At 38.9% G+C, this 15794-nt stretch overlaps 1 protein-coding gene across 5 annotated transcripts; it reads left to right on the plus strand.

Annotated features, from left to right (window-relative positions):
* The first annotated feature begins 693 nt into the window (after nt 1-693).
* LOC125459072 (terminal nucleotidyltransferase 5C-like) lies at nt 694-15515 on the plus strand. Of its 5 annotated transcripts, XM_048545012.2 has the most exons (3): nt 694-1269; nt 3081-3412; nt 8966-15515. In XM_048545012.2, exons 2-3 carry the CDS (start codon nt 3410-3412, stop codon nt 10175-10177), a joined length of 1215 nt encoding a protein of 404 aa, XP_048400969.1. In that variant the 5' UTR covers nt 694-1269; nt 3081-3409; the 3' UTR covers nt 10178-15515. The 5 variants fall into 5 exon arrangements, with proteins under 5 accessions (XP_048400969.1, XP_048400971.1, XP_048400966.1 ...); XM_048545014.2 differs by lacking the exon at nt 3081-3412 and having other exon boundaries at nt 696-1269; XM_048545009.2 differs by lacking the exons at nt 694-1269; nt 3081-3412 and adding an exon at nt 1545-1626.
* Nucleotides 15516-15794: the final 279 nt, after the last annotated feature.

Consider the following 15794-nt stretch of genomic DNA (forward strand, 5'->3'; position numbering starts at 1 on the left):
GTCTGCACTGTTTGTGTGACTGGGGCCAGTTAGCATGGTTTCTGGCACTAGGGGCAGTTTGCAGTGTTTGTGTGGCCGGGGGGCAGTTTGCAGTGTCTTTGTGACTGGGGGCAGTTTGCAGTGATTGTGGGATGGGGGCTGTTTGCAGTGTCTGTGTGACTGGCGGCAGTTTGCAGTGTTTGTGTGACTGGGGGCAGTTTGCGGTGTTTGTGTGACCAGGGGGCAGTTTGCAGTGTCTGTGTGACTGGGGGCAGTTTGCGGTGTTTGTGTGACCAGGGGGCAGTTTGCAGTGTCTTTGTGATGGGGTCAGTTGGCAGTGTTTGTGCGACTGGAGGCAGTTTGCAGTGTCTGTGTGACTGGGGGCAGCTTGCAGTGTCTGTGTGACTGGGGGCAGTTTGCAGTGTCTGTGTGACTGGGGGCAGTTTGCAGTATTTGTGTGACTGGGGACAGTTTGCAGTGTCTGTGTGACTGGGGGCAGCTTGCAGTGTTTGTGTAACTGGGGGCAGTTTGCAGTGTCTGTGTGATGGGGTCAGTTGGCAGTGTTTGTGTGACTGGGGTCAGTTTGCAGTATTTCTGCATTCGGGGGCAGTTTACAGTGTTTCTCAATGTCAAGGTTGTCGTATTTATAAAGATCATGACGCAGGTTGATCTGAAAAGAGAGTCTCCAACGCACCTCTCGTCTTCCCAGTCTAACTCTGTTGATTCATTTTGAACCCAATCAGAAAGATTTCCGACATGAGTCGAGTGGCTGTCAGCTTGCGGACGTGCCTTTCATTCTTCAGTGTCACTCGAAGTGCCGTTGATTTGTTTTTTTTGCCCCGGACCACCTTAAATGTCTGACGACAGCATCTCCAGGACAACAGCTTTACGCTGCAAGGACGGGGCTAGAAAACACACTGACACTGAGCTTCCCTTTCAGTACCACCAGATTTTGGACAGCTCCCTGCTGCCGCACGCTCCCTGAGCCAGAACAGCGCAACTCGCCCCAGGTCCGGATCTAAAAACCTCCAGCGGCCCCGGATCCCAGCCGAAAACCTGCAGTTCGTGCAGGGAAGCGAGTGGTCCTGACCCGAATCCAGTTTCAGTTAGCCAAGTGTGTGCTTTCCGAATCTGGGTCACTCACCTACATTCACCGGGGGAGTCCGCGATTAGGAGCAGACAGCTGCCCACAGAAAGCCAGAGCCCAGCTGCAGAAACTCCACTTTTTAACTTCTGTCACCACTTGTCCTTGAACCTGCACCCAAGCAGGCATCGCAAACTTCACTCTTGGTGAGTATGTGTACTTGTAGCGGATAGTCAGATCTCTCCCACTGTAGAATGCCTCTCATTTCACTGCCTCAGGCTTCCTGGATAAACCAGGAGCATCAACGTCTGCTGCCTTTTCTGATTTATGCACACTACCCCCCTCCCCCATCCCCACGGTTAATGTTCAGGCTGAGTAGCAGAGGAGATTAAACCTCAATCCGGCACAACTCTCCACTGGGTCAGTAATAATACCCACATGGCGAATTAAGCAAGTTTAAACTGGGACGTCCTGGCAGCCTGGGATCAACTCTGTCTCTTTCTGCATCAGCCAGTCTACCGTATTGTGTTCTTGCAATCAGAGTGAGAGCGACAATGTTTAGGGTAGGACTCCATTTACTCTATTAATATCAGTCACGCACAGGTAACAGCACCCTAGCTGGTCAAATTTGTTCACTGTATCGCTCCAGTGTACGATTTAAAGTCCGGACTGGGCTCAGAAACAATTGCACAGAGTGCGCACTTATATCACTGGGGTAGAGATGCCAGTCTACAGCGCTCGCAAAGTCTGTCTATTTCCATCCCACTGTGTCACAGCCATTCTCTATATAACTACACCGCGTTGTGATCACCGCCCAGAGCGGTTTTCTTGTCAAGAGATGTGAGTTATATAACATTCCAAATGTACAACATCTTCCAGCTGTGTATGGCGACCTATGTGCGTCTGTTGATACAGTGTGCTGCAAACAGTTGCCATAGGTGAAATGAGTCCAGCTCCAGCCCCCAGAATAAGTGTGTGTGAGCTAGGATCACGGTTAGCAATGCGGTTGGCACCCGGAGCTCTGGGACGGCGAGCTGATGTTATTGATGAATCGATCTTGTTAGTCTGCTGTTCGCTAACGCTTTCGACCATTTGCGAGACCCCCATCAGAAATACATTCAGATCCGATCGACCGTAAGGCTGCGGGAGAGTAGAAGCTACTGAGAGAGTGGGGGTTTCGGACTGTGGCAAAGAATTGCAATGGGAAATTTTGGTTAAATCTGATGCCGCCGTTAGTGAAGCCGCGGGGAGAGTGGGGTCACCGGCTGTCAGCCCGTTTCTCTCTGACAGCCCGCCCAGTTTTTGTGGGATCGAGCTCCAGCGGGGTGTACACATTTAGCACATTGTCTCCATCCTCACTAGTCCCGAACACCAGCACGGGGCATGGTCGAGGTTAGTGGCACAGCTTTATCAATCCCGCTAATTTGAGGTTAGGTTGCTGAATAAGCCGCATCATTTAGTCCGTTGTGCTATCATTATCAACCGGTACCAAACATGACCCACAGGTCAAGTCTGTCGTGCGTCAGGGAGTGAGATACCCTATGTCAGCACGGCGATGTTTTTAGTACTGTACGTGGTTTTTTTTACTTGTTTGCCACTCAGTCTAAGCCTTCTTTCAACTAGATCATGGCTGATCCGCGCCTGTTTTCCATTTACTTGGCTGTTCTCCATTTTCCTCCAGACTGTCCCAAACAAAACAAAAAATCAATCGGTCTTGAAAGTTTATGTATAACAACCTTTAATTCATATAGAGGGAAGAGGTTGACAGACTATTCGGGGGGGGGGGGGAGGTGTCAGAAATCGTACAATCTCTTGTAAACTTCCGGATTTTGTCCCTTTTTTGTCCAATGTGAAGATTATGGCCCTCATCAGAAGAAGTGATTTGTCTACGTCTGTCGTTTCAAATCTCTCAATGATTTAGTCACTGCTCATCGACTCTGGAATTATAAGAGTCTGTTATACTTTTAATTTTTACATAAACAAATTTAAATTTTGTTTTCCTTATGCTCACTTATAGCTTTGGAGAGGCTAGGGAGGATCCAGCTGGTACTTACACCGGGAGGCTGTTACTCCCAATCAATAGTTGTTCTGATCCGGAATGCATCCTCTGGAAAGCTGGGCGGGAGGAGATTCAGTAGTAACATTTGAAGAGGAATGTCATAGGCACTTGCAACGGAAAAGCTGCTGGGTTGAGAGGGACGGCTAGAAAACCGAGACTGGTTGGATAATGCTTACGAAGAGGCAAATTAGGCACTTCGGCCGTCTTCAGTGATTGAATAATAATTGCCTCTTTTTCCATGTGACCGGAACATTTCGGAAGGAGATGCAGTGCCTGTGCTGAGTGACATGGTACTAAAGTCGAATGAGTTAAATGACTGAATACTGCTAAATATAGAAAACTGTTATAAAATAATACAGATCCAGTTATTCTTCTTTTAGGTCATAGATTATTAAGAAAGGAAGTGTGTTTGGTTTTGCGGTGAAATGGCTTTAAATGGGCACTGCTGTCTCATTATATTACAAGAGGAAATTAATTTGTTAATCTTACTCATAATAATAGCAGAGTGCAGTGGTTTCAAGTGAAGATTTCCTCACAAACTTTTACTGGAGTCTGAAGACATATAATTGCAAAGTTGAGCGAACAAATTTCAAATTTCAAGACCAGCAAGCATGAAACCTATATAAGGGAGGTTTTACCAATCAGATTACAACCAGGCCAATATTATTGATCGCCAATAGACCATAAGTTGTAGCAAAGTTCACCCTTGTCAGTCACCTTTGTTTTTGACTAGTAAGTAGAAATTATATAAAAATAGTTTTTAAACATTTTTTAAAAACTATTTTCCATATCATAGGCTAAGATGTTACTGTATTTATGGCATTGATGTTTGCTTTTCATCTTTCTCTCTCATTGGGTTAAAAATAAGGAGAGAGGCTAGATACAGGCAGTATGAACATATCAATCATATTTTCTGGAGATTCAGAAATAATATGTGCAGCAGAAAGTATATTATTAGGTAGATGCCTCTCTTCTTCCTGATAACCTCTCAAAATTGCAACATTAAGACAATTTGTTGTTTTTTTAATGGATAAGTGGCATTTGTTCTTGCAAAATATTTTGACTTATTAAAATAATTTTTAAAAATAAAAATGTATCAAAAATTTCAAAAAGAGTTTTAATTCATAGCCATGTAAGTATGACTGTTGTACATGAATTCAACGAATGGTGCCATGCACAAAGGTTGCTTCTCCTGCAGGGAAGAGTCTAGGCCCAGAGGGCATAATCTCAGAATAAGGGGTAGCACATTTAAAACAGAGATGAAGATAAATTTCTTCTTTCGGGTAGTAGTTGATTTGTGGAATTCTTTAGCACAAAGAGCAGTTGGAGGCTGAGTTGTTCAATATACCGAAGGATGAGAAAGACAACTTTTTAATCAGTAACAGAATCAAAGGGAAAAGGCAGAAATGTGGAGTTGAGGATTGTCAGATCAACTATGGTTGCATTGAATAGCAGAGCAGACGTGATGGGCTGAATGGCTTATATCTGCTCCTATGTCTTATGGTCTATTGGCAGCAATTCAAACATTGATATTTCAAGTGACAACCCTGTTCTGTGCACAAATACTTGCCAATAACAGGAATGGAACTGGGCAGTGTTGTTGAATAGACACCTAGGGGGTTCAAGTATATAGTTCTTTGAAAGTTGCCTCAGAGGTAGACAGAGTGGTTAAGAAGACATTTAGCACACTTATCTTCATTGACCCCTGAGCACAGGAGTTAGTTGCCCTGCTATAAAAATGATATTATTAAATTAGAGAGGGTTCAGAAAGGATTTACTGGTATATTTCTGGGACTGGAGAATTTGAGTTATCCTAGGTTGGATAGGCTGGGAGTTTTTTTTACTGGAGTGTTGGAGTTTGAGGAGTGACATTATGGAGGTTTATGACATCATGAGGGCATAGATAAGGTGAATAACAAAGGTCTTTTCCCTAGGGTGGGGAAGTTCAAAACGAGAGGGCATATTTTTAAGGTGAGAGGAGAAAAATTGAAAAGAGAACCGAGGGGCAATAGAATACAAAAGGTTTAAAGAGATATTGGCCAAACAGAAGTAAGTGGGACTAATTTGATTGACCAGTTGGTTGGCATGGATTAGTTAGACTGAAGAGTCTGTTTCCATGTTGTATGAGTGAATGGGGACTGTTATGGCTAAGTGTCCTGGGAACATGTTTATCTTTTACATCATGTGTTCTTGACAGTTATGGTTTGGCAGGGCTTTTCATATTAAATGTCTGCTGTCCTCCCTCAGAGGTTCAAACCTTAGCTTTTCAAGCAGCTGAACAATGATGTATAATAATGCCATTGTATGAAACATAGAGGACACACAGGGATTTGAGAATAAAGATTGCATTAATCAGGGAAATAAATCAGAACACATATTCATCCATGAAAAATTTAACTGTAAGTTGATACTTCCAATCATCATGTAGTGCACAACGAAGGTTATTTTTAGTTCATGGGTATTATCAAGCTATTCAGAGCTGAAAATGGGCCATTTGTTGAAAATCAGATAAACCTGGGATAAACATTGTGACCTTTTTAAAAGAAAGAAACTAGTATGTATTTTGGATTTTTTGAATAATGTGATTTATCTCTCTGAAACGTATGGAGGAAAGATAGGTCAGCTGTTGACATCTGATATACATGATTTTAACCCAACCTACATCTAAATGAACAAGAATCCATAGGAAAATAAAACTATCATCTTACTCAGAATGAATGCTGTGAGGAAATTGAAAAATGAGATACAAAAAGGAAGGTAGTACTTTTCAGAGGTTTAGTCGGCATGCATTATTGGGACTAATAAAAACATATTTACTCTGCCTCTAACTTTACTATATTCAAAATGGAAATTATGAATGCTGACATCTGGTGCTCAAAATGAGAAAGTATTTTCTGACTGGACGATGAGTTTTCAATTCATCTAGATCAGGCATCTGGTCTTTATGCCAATTGGACATCTTTGAGACAATTCATTTTAAATGCTTTTGAAGAATTTTTTTTCAAATAACATTTTAAGATGCAGGAAGCAAGACTGGATTGCAGGCTCCTTGTCACTCCTGCTAGTTGCTTTGTACTTTTATTCTTGCACCAAGACCTATTTCAACTGAACTGCAGCAATATAAGATGGCTCATCAGCAATGACTCAGGTCGATTAGGGATAGGAGACAAATGCTGACTTTACAGATGACACCCACATCCCATGAAGCAACTTTTAAAATATAGAATGAATTGTTCCATGATTTCAGAGTATGCGACGCTTGAAAATAGCCATTTGGTGATTTTTGCAAAAAAGTTCAATGGAACCACTTTTATTAAGAAAAATCAATTTTGAAAAATAACATTATATGTTAAGATTGGAGCAAATGGTTAGAGGGTGACAAATTAATGGAAATCTTCAGAAATAATTATTCTATTGAGTGATTGGTAAATCGATGGAACATTCCACATGGAGATAGTGGAGATTGATTACTGTGCTTTGTCAATAACTCTATCAATGTTCATTCAACAAGATAATGGAAAGTGAACTAGATGCACCCTGGCCTTTTTGCATCTAGCTATTGAGACTGTTCATGTCTGTCTTTAGCCAGCAGTGCTATATTAACGTTTGTCATTAATGTTATCACGGCATTTGCTTTAAAGTTATGTTGTAAGCTAGACATTGCTGCTAAGCTGACAAAGTGTTCAGATCAAATTTCTCTCTCTGGCAAGTTATTGAGGGCATTGTTTTAAAATATTTTATCACAACAGTTGAGAATTAAAGAATGAATGATCATAGGTACGAGATCAAAAGTCAATTAAGGAAAGAAAGCACAACAAACCGTATTTAAACATTGAAACATGAGGATGCGGAATTCTTGTTCATGAACTTTGGTTGAGCAGAAGCTTGAGAAATTTTCAAGTTTGGGTTGATCTAGAGAGGAAGAGTGTTGAAATGATGTAGGTATAGGCTGGGCAAAAATAATTAGGAGAAAAAACATAAGAACTAGGAGCAGGATTAGGCAAATCAGTCTTTCAATATCCTCTGCATTTGATGCAATCATGGCTGATCTCATCTCAGCCTCAACTCCACTTTGCTCTCTGCTCTCTATATTGCCCCTTCAAAAGATAAAGTACACGTTTGTATTCCTTCAGTATCTTTTGTAGCCTCAGAATATCCTAAAGTGCTTTCTTGAGTGCAATAACTCAAGAAAGCGCCTCAGTTCAACATCCCCAACGGCAGCTTGGAGAGGGAAATAAATTCTAGTCCAGCCCCCACATCCCATGAGCAAATAAAGTAAAAGAGGTTTTGAAATGTAGCCATCGATGCATTGTTGAGAAATGTGGTAGTCAATGTGTGCACAGCAAAGTCACACAAAGACAAATAATATCATGACCAGATAATTTGATTTAGTAATGCTGGTTTGCGGGGGAAATTGTTGGCTTCGCCATTAAAGAGAGTTTTCGTGCTCATAAGTCTTTTCAGGGGGCAAATTGGGCCTCTGTTCAACATCTCATTCAGAAATGCCAGCCTAGATTTTGTGCTACAGCTACTGGAGGGAATCTTAAATCAACAATCCTCTGATTCAAGGGAGAAAGTGCTTCCCTTTTTCTGATCATAATTTGAATTATTTGCCTATACTGAGAGTGAACATTGCAGATACTTTTAAATAATCTGCATCTGTAGTAACTACAATGTATTGAATGGGTGATATTTCCATTAAAGTGCCACATAGATTAATTTAATACATACAGCTTAAACATTTCATAGAATGAAGAATAGAACCCCTACAGTGTGGAAACAGGTCCTTCGGCCCAACAAGTCCACAGTGAACCTCAGAGCATCCCACCCAGACTCATCCCCCTATAACCCATCTAATCTACACATCCCTGAACACTCTGTGGCAATTTAGCATGGCCAATCCACCTAACCTACATATCTTTGGACTGTGGGAGGAAATCGGAGCACCCGGAGGAAACCCACACAGATACGGGGAGAATGTACAAACCCCACACAGACAGTTGCCCGACGGTGCAATCAAACCCGGGTGCCTGGCACTGTAAGGCAGCAGTGCTAACCACCGTGCCACCATGCAGCCAAGTTATTTGTTCAATAATATCATTCACCAATGATTTTCAATTAATTAAAAGGTGCAGTATGTTCTCAGTAAAAGCAAATTTTAATTTATCTGCCAAAAAATTTGAACTGGGTTCTCTGAACATAAAAGGCTGTTTGCATCAGGCTTTTGTTTTTGTTACTTCATTACTGTTTGTCTTGGCAGGCGCTGTGTTAATAAAACCCATTTCCTGTAATGGTAAGACTGATTTCAATTAGATTGTTTTTTTCCAGTAATAAGGGCAGGGCTCCCAGAAATTCAGATTTTCAAGGATTCTATCCATGCAGTGGAGATTTAAGACGTGTTAATGCTTTTCTTTTCTGTCCCCTCTGGATGTTTTATCCTTTTGTCAATGTAAAATTAAAGTAATATTTACTGGCGTGTAAATGAACGTCATGTTTGGGATCACGAAGATTTTCAGGCATAAATCCAACCAAATTTAAGATTAGAATTGAAGACTATGCCAATATTGTTTCACATATTAAATAATTCTTGCAAAGAATTAAACACAGGATTAAAATTGTCATTGAAAGTCATGAGCAGATGTAATAGGTTTAACTTCAGCTTATGAGTTTCTGACTGAAAGTATGGTTACTTGACAATGAATAAAATGAATAGGCTAAAATAAGCATCTTCATATTTTATGCATTCATCCAGAATAAAGTTAGAATGGACAAAATTTCATGTGAAATGTGACCATTGTTACATTATCACTTTTCACTGCAGTTTTATTATTTACATGTTTTAGCAGATGGATGAGAGTGTTGACCTGCCAAACTGCATCATGGATGAGAATCTCGACTGTAGATTCAACAACCTTAACTGGGAACAGGTTCAGAGCTTGGATCAAGTCTTAACAGAAATGATACCTATTCACGGAAGAGGCAACTTCCCCACACTGGAAATCAAGCCAAAAGACATTATTCATATTGTGAAGGATCGGTTGGAAGAGAATGGGATTATGGTCCATGATATTCGTCTCAATGGCTCAACTGCAAGTCACATCCTTGCAAAGCAAAACGGAACAAGTTACAAAGACCTTGACATTATCTTTAGAGTAGAGTTGCCTGGAGAGGAAGAGTTCCAGGTGGTAAAGGGAGTGGTGTTGGATTGTCTTCTGGACTTTCTACCACAAGGTGTAAATAAGGAAAAGATCACAGGGCTTACTTTGAAAGAGGCCTATGTTCAGAAAATGGTTAAAGTTTCCAATGATTATGATCGATGGAGTCTTATCTCCTTGTCAAACAACAGTGGAAAAAATGTTGAGTTAAAATTTGTTAATTCGTTACGGAGGCAGTTTGAATTTAGTGTGGACTCTTTCCAAATAATTCTGGACTCATTGTTACCTCTTTTCTGTTGTCAAGAAAATGAAATGACAGAGGAGTCCTATCCAACTGTCATAGCAGAAAGCATGTATGGAAATTTTGAGGAGGCAATGGATCACCTGAGATACAAACTGATAGCCACAAGAAACCCTGAGGAGATTCGAGGTGGTGGCTTGCTTAAATATAGCAATCTCTTGGTTCGAGAATTTAAACCAGCATCTGATACAGAAATCAAAGGTTTAGAACGCTACATGTGTTCAAGGTTTTTTATTGACTTCCCGGATGTGTCCGAGCAGCAAAGGAAGATTGAGTCCTACCTACGAAACCATTTCATCGGTGAAGAGAAAAGCAAGTATGATTACCTGATGATACTGCGCCAAGTTGTGAACGAAAGCACAGTCTGTTTGATGGGACATGAAAGAAGGCAGACATTGAATATGATCACCCTGTTGGCTCTGAGAGTACTAGGTGAACAGAATATCATTCCAAATACTGCCAATGTCACCTGCTACTATCAACCTGCCCCTTATGTCAGTGACCGGAGTTTTAGCAATTACTACATTTCACACGGACAGCCACACCTTGTCTATCAGCCCTATCCACTGCATATTAATATGCAGACTGGTTTGGTTTAATGTTATACAAAATGCAAATGCTTGACTTTGAACAAGACACAAGTTTTCAGGTCCCTGGAGATCTGAAGTAAGAGGACGGTTGTAACCCATTGAGTGTGCTGTTGGTTGCCAATGAAGCCAACAAGTCAGATATATGACAATTGTTGGGTAATCCATGTTGAAAGCGACCTGCAAATAGATGACCAAACAGTAGGTGTGCCACTTAATAATGATATGTGCTTAATCAGTGAAGAATAGTCAAAAGACCGACTGAGCACAGATGCATGGAGTATAATGTAGGGATTTTTTTATAAAGATAAATGTTGAACCAATACAAAAGTAGAAAGACATATTAGTAGGTGAAGTTAGATGATGGGATTGATAGTCCTGCATACCCCTGCTTTGGTGATTATAGTTAGGACTAGATGGTAAAGCTACTCTGAGATCAGAAATAATGATTGCATTGAAAATAACCATTTTGTACTTGAATTGTTCTGGTTACATAACAGTCAAGTATGTGTGGACAACATTTCTTCAATGTGAAATGATCTTGTGACAAGGAAAAACTTTATTGACCAAAGATTGTTTGTAAATATTGCATCACACAAGTGCCTAAGCTATGTAGATAGGTCATGAAAGCATCCAATAATTCTTTCAGGATATGCCATTTACTTATCATTGGTTTGGGATTGGAGACATTGCATCTAATTAATTAACAGTTCATATTACACTCAAGCATATTATGGCACAGAATGAACCATTTAGCCAATTATGCCACTGCTAGCAACATAATGTCTACAGGTGACTACATGTTTTTATGACTGCGGGTCACCTGTATCATTTACAGATATGGAGTCTTTGAGATTTCTGTTGCAGCCTTCAGAAACTGACTCATCAACTTCAGGTAATTGAATTCAAGTAGTTGTCTGCAAGAGCAGTTACTGACTGAAATTTTTTCAAGAACTGACAGATACACCTCTCTGTTGCAGGCAGTGCTAATAAATCTGAATGCCAGAAAAGTCATGCGAAGGGCCATTCACTCACACATACTTGGAAATTGAAAGTGTTAAAAATATATATCACTCTAAACACAAATAACGGTACTTCCTGATATTGCGGTGTAATCATGCAAATGGCATTTTAATAGTTCACTGATCTTTATCAAACATTCTAATTCTACTTTTAATTTCAATCTGCCAGTTTTGTCTTGAGTAAAATTTATTGTTCCCCAAATTGTTTAGCGCCTTGGTCAGGAGATATCGATGGTTGTGGGAAATCAGAATAGTCTGAAACATCTATCAATAATGTATTTAACAGTGCTCTCTTCAGCTAAAAACTTAAAAAAAATTTCACTTTATTAACAAAACTTTGGATAAGATTCCAGTAATTGCCATAATTATCTCTGTATAAAAAATTTAGCAACAGTACAGAAAACATAAGTTAATAGAAAAGATACTGAGAGTTGAGAAAGTGGATTATTCTTTAGTTGGCTTATAATTATACAGCACAGAAGGTGGCCTTTTCTCCCGCTTGTGCATAAGGCAACTCTTTGAAAAACCCACTAATTTGTCTGATGCACCTATTCTTTCCTCATCACTCTAAATGTTTCAAGCATACATTTGTTTTTATGTCTGGAATGTAAGTAATTTGTTGCACAGAAGATTTCTGTTCATCTTTTGTTTAGGCTGATGGCCTTTGTCTGCAAGTGAGTTCCTTTGTTATTTTATTTTTCTTTATTCTTTAATTGATGGGATATGGGTCATCCAACTCCAATTGCCCTTGAACGGAATGAATTGCAAGGCTATTTCAGAGGGCAGTTGAGAGTCAACGGTGTTGATGTGGATCTGGAGTCACATGTAGGCCAGACCAGGTAAAGATGGCAGACTTCCATTCCTATGGGCTATTGGTGATCCAGATGGATTTTAACAGCAATCATTAATTGTTTCATGATCACCATTCCTAAGACTAACTTTTGGTTCTAGGTTTTATAAATTGAATTCAATTCTACCTGTTACCATTGTGGGATTTGTGACCATTTCCCCTAGACTATGAAACTTCTGGATTATTAGCATAATGTACTACACCAACATCTCTTCCAACCTGGAGATTCCTCAATTGTTATTTATAAATAATTTCTTAGGGAAAGATACCAGAAAAATAGGTTACCTTGTCCTTGGCAAAAAAGGTGTTCATTTTTAAAGACAGATGCATTCTATTCAATCCAACTCAACTGAAGCATCACATATTAGGGAATTTTTCTTTTTTGCTAACAAATACAGCAGTTCCTCTTTGTTATTCTGGGAGTCATTCAAAAGGAATGTCAAAGGAAGTATTTTGTAGAATGTGTTTCTTTATGATAACACAGCACCTTCTGTGAAGAATCACAATTTATTCGAGTCACTTACAGAAGAAATAAAAAATGTTCTTCCAGGTGAAAAATTACAGTAACAGCTGCCAAGAGTCAGATGTTGCATCTGGAATTAAATAAAACACAAAGAAAGCAATTAATTGATGACAATATATCTGGAAATATTAGTTTATACTTTTAAACTCAATGTGAGAAGTTGAGAAGTACAACGTCAATGCATGTTACCAATGAACGCTGTCTTTATAACATCAGAAAAATCCAGTGTAAGCAAAGTGCAATTTCGTAGCAATGTGATTAAGTCTACTTACTGCGAAAAAGAAGTGATACAGCTTTAATTATTTTTAAATGGCCCAGGAGCTTGGAAATTCTTAGGGACTTGGCTTTGTTCAACTTTATTCAAATCTAGAAACCCTGCCTTAAGACCTATGTTATAACAGGTCTACTTGTGATGAATCAATAGTAACCATCTAAGTGCATGCCTGTCCCAGTATTAAAAGATGGAGCAGAATTGTACTAAAGAGAAACTTGTTTCCCTTTCTTTGGCTTCTTCCAAAGCCATTCTAATTAAGGAACATTCCTTCCGGGATTGATTACTTTGGGCTAGCAAAGAAGCCTTGTCTTAACTGCTGTTGGCTCGACTGAAGGATTTCTTATAGGACTAGAGGGCAGGATGTCCCGTGAATCCTAGTTAAACACTTTCTTGATGTAGTAAAATATTTGCTTTTGATTAGAATTAAAAGTCCATCCTGAACAGAATAAAATCCTGGCTGGTCTCGGTTCTGGCCTACAGACTGGGCTGTTTCCGGATGAAAATGAGAATTGCAAGAAATTCAAAACTGCAATCTTTTTTAAATCTTCAAGACCACTTTGTCAAATAATATTTCATTATGGCCAACTTTTGTTTTAGTGTCAGCCTGATTTTTCAAACAAGAATGTGGAACATAATACAAATCTCATATTTGGAAATTATTCTGCATCATACTAAATTTACCAAACCTTAATCCCTTGTCACAGAAATAGAAAAGAGCCTGTTTACTACAATCAATGAATCAATACAAGCAAAAACTATAAATGTTCTATAAAACAAATATCAAAATTCCTGACATTGGATTTTCTGTTATCTCAGGACAAAAGGGAGATATTTTTACAGCCAATGCTCAAGGCATTAAATGAATAAAATGTCAGGTCAGTTCTCATCTCATTTTCAAAGCTGAAAATGCATATTACAATTTGGTCAAAACCGCTGAACCAAATGATATACCGTAAGACAAGCAAAAATTATCACATTTGAGTGGCATACTGTCAGCATTTGTTTGGAATCAGCCTTTGTTTGATACCAGCATTCATGCCTTGGAGCCAGATGGTTCAAGCCCCATGCCAGAAATCTGACCTCAAAATCTAAGCTACTAATTCAGACCAATACTACACTGTCAGAGTTAAATATCTTATAATTGAAATTTTAAATCATCTGCCTTGCTGCACTCTCAGGTGATTGTTAAAGGTCCTGTAACACTGCTTGAAGAAAGGTAGAGGAATTGTCTCCAGTGTCCAGGCCAATATTTATTTGCCAACATCACAAAAGCAAATTAGTTGGTCGTTATCTCAATGCTGTTCGTCAGACGTTGCATTAACTGCCCTTTTCCTTCATCACTGCAGTGACTACACTTCAATGTGCTTTTGAATTATCTGAGGTTGTAGAAGGCCCTACAGAAATACAAGTTTTCTTGCAATGCAAATGAAAAATTGAATGCACTATGCTGAGTGATACAGCAGTAAAACTATATTTTCTACAGATTATTTTTAGTGTATTTAAGCGTATAAACCTCAAAATTACACTCCCAAATATTATCACATGGGTTAACTAATAATTTGAAATAGTATACTAAAAGAATTTCATTCAAATGCTTTAGGTACTCATGTGTTAATATTTACAAAAGTGTAATTTCAAAGACTTGTTGTTCTTGGTGTTCCTATATTGTATAGATCACAAAGTACACATGTATATAGTCAAATACAAATATAAAGCTCTATATTTTGCCTAAAGTAGTTTTGAGAGACTACATTTAACCCTGGAACTCCATGAATATGGAAACAAATTGAGCAGCATCATTCTATCTGGCCAAGGTCTCTTCCTCTTGGCAGTCCTGTTCCTGTTTTCTGAAGCTGTTGTACAATCTCGTATTCCTCAGTTTGTCGTAAACAGATCAGAATTTCAAAACTAGTGTATACTTTGATTTGTGTTTGCTAACTTGAAACCTATTGATTACTGTACATTTAAGAGTAATGGAAGCTGATCATGCCACATGTATCTGCATTGCAAAAGAGAATGATTTTGCAAACTGTGAATTGAGTACAATTATATCACCAGCTGCAATACTGAGTTGCCAATATTTTTCTACTAATACAACAGAGTATTTTAAAATTGTCAAGTGCATTACCACGGTGATTTTATATATTCCTAACATGCGGTTACTGGCATATTGAGAGGCAGTTTGAGAGACACAGAATAATTTTGAGGAGATCTTAATTGATGGAGGAATAAATAATCCAGGCTTGTGCAGTTCTTTTCCATTCACCGTAAAATTGTATCAGAGTTGTAAGTACTTATAGTGCACCCACACAATTCTCAAGTATCAATTGAAATTTTCGGTGCACTGGTCACTTGTAGGGCCGTCTCAGCAACTGTTGTTTCATTACATATAACTGTGGCACAGAAACCATTGTATAAAATGGGCCTAATGAGAAGCTTTGAAATGAAAACAAATAAACAAGAAGATCCACCTAAGGCTTTTGTGTACCTTGGAGATAATTAAATCTTTTCTTTCATTATTGAAAAGAGAACTTCAAAGATTTATGATGTGAAATGTGAATGGAAAATTGTTCAGTGCTGGTTGTTGCTGTTGCCTTCTGCATTTTTATTGTTTCATGTCTAGACTCGTGTACAAATCTATTTTGTTCTGTTTTTGGTGATTGTGTACTTGTTTACAGTGTTCAATAAAAAGTGGAAATTTTAAATGAGGTTTCAAATAAACGTTTGCAATTCCTCTGATTTTCTTGATCCAGAACAAGATTAATAATTTATATATATAAAAAAAGAGCCTATCCGTTACTACAAGTTATTTTATACTGGCTCCAAAGGACTTTGTTTGAAGCTGCCCTATTGAAAGTATCTTAACGTGCAATCATTGGCCTTCTATTGATATTTCACTCTTGTATATAGTCTTCGTGTTGATCCTCACTGTGCCACTTTTAATAGAGCTCAGCTCACCT

Source organism: Stegostoma tigrinum, chromosome 15 (assembly GCF_030684315.1).
Source record: "Stegostoma tigrinum isolate sSteTig4 chromosome 15, sSteTig4.hap1, whole genome shotgun sequence".
NCBI classification, from domain to species: Eukaryota; Metazoa; Chordata; class Chondrichthyes; order Orectolobiformes; family Stegostomatidae; genus Stegostoma; species Stegostoma tigrinum.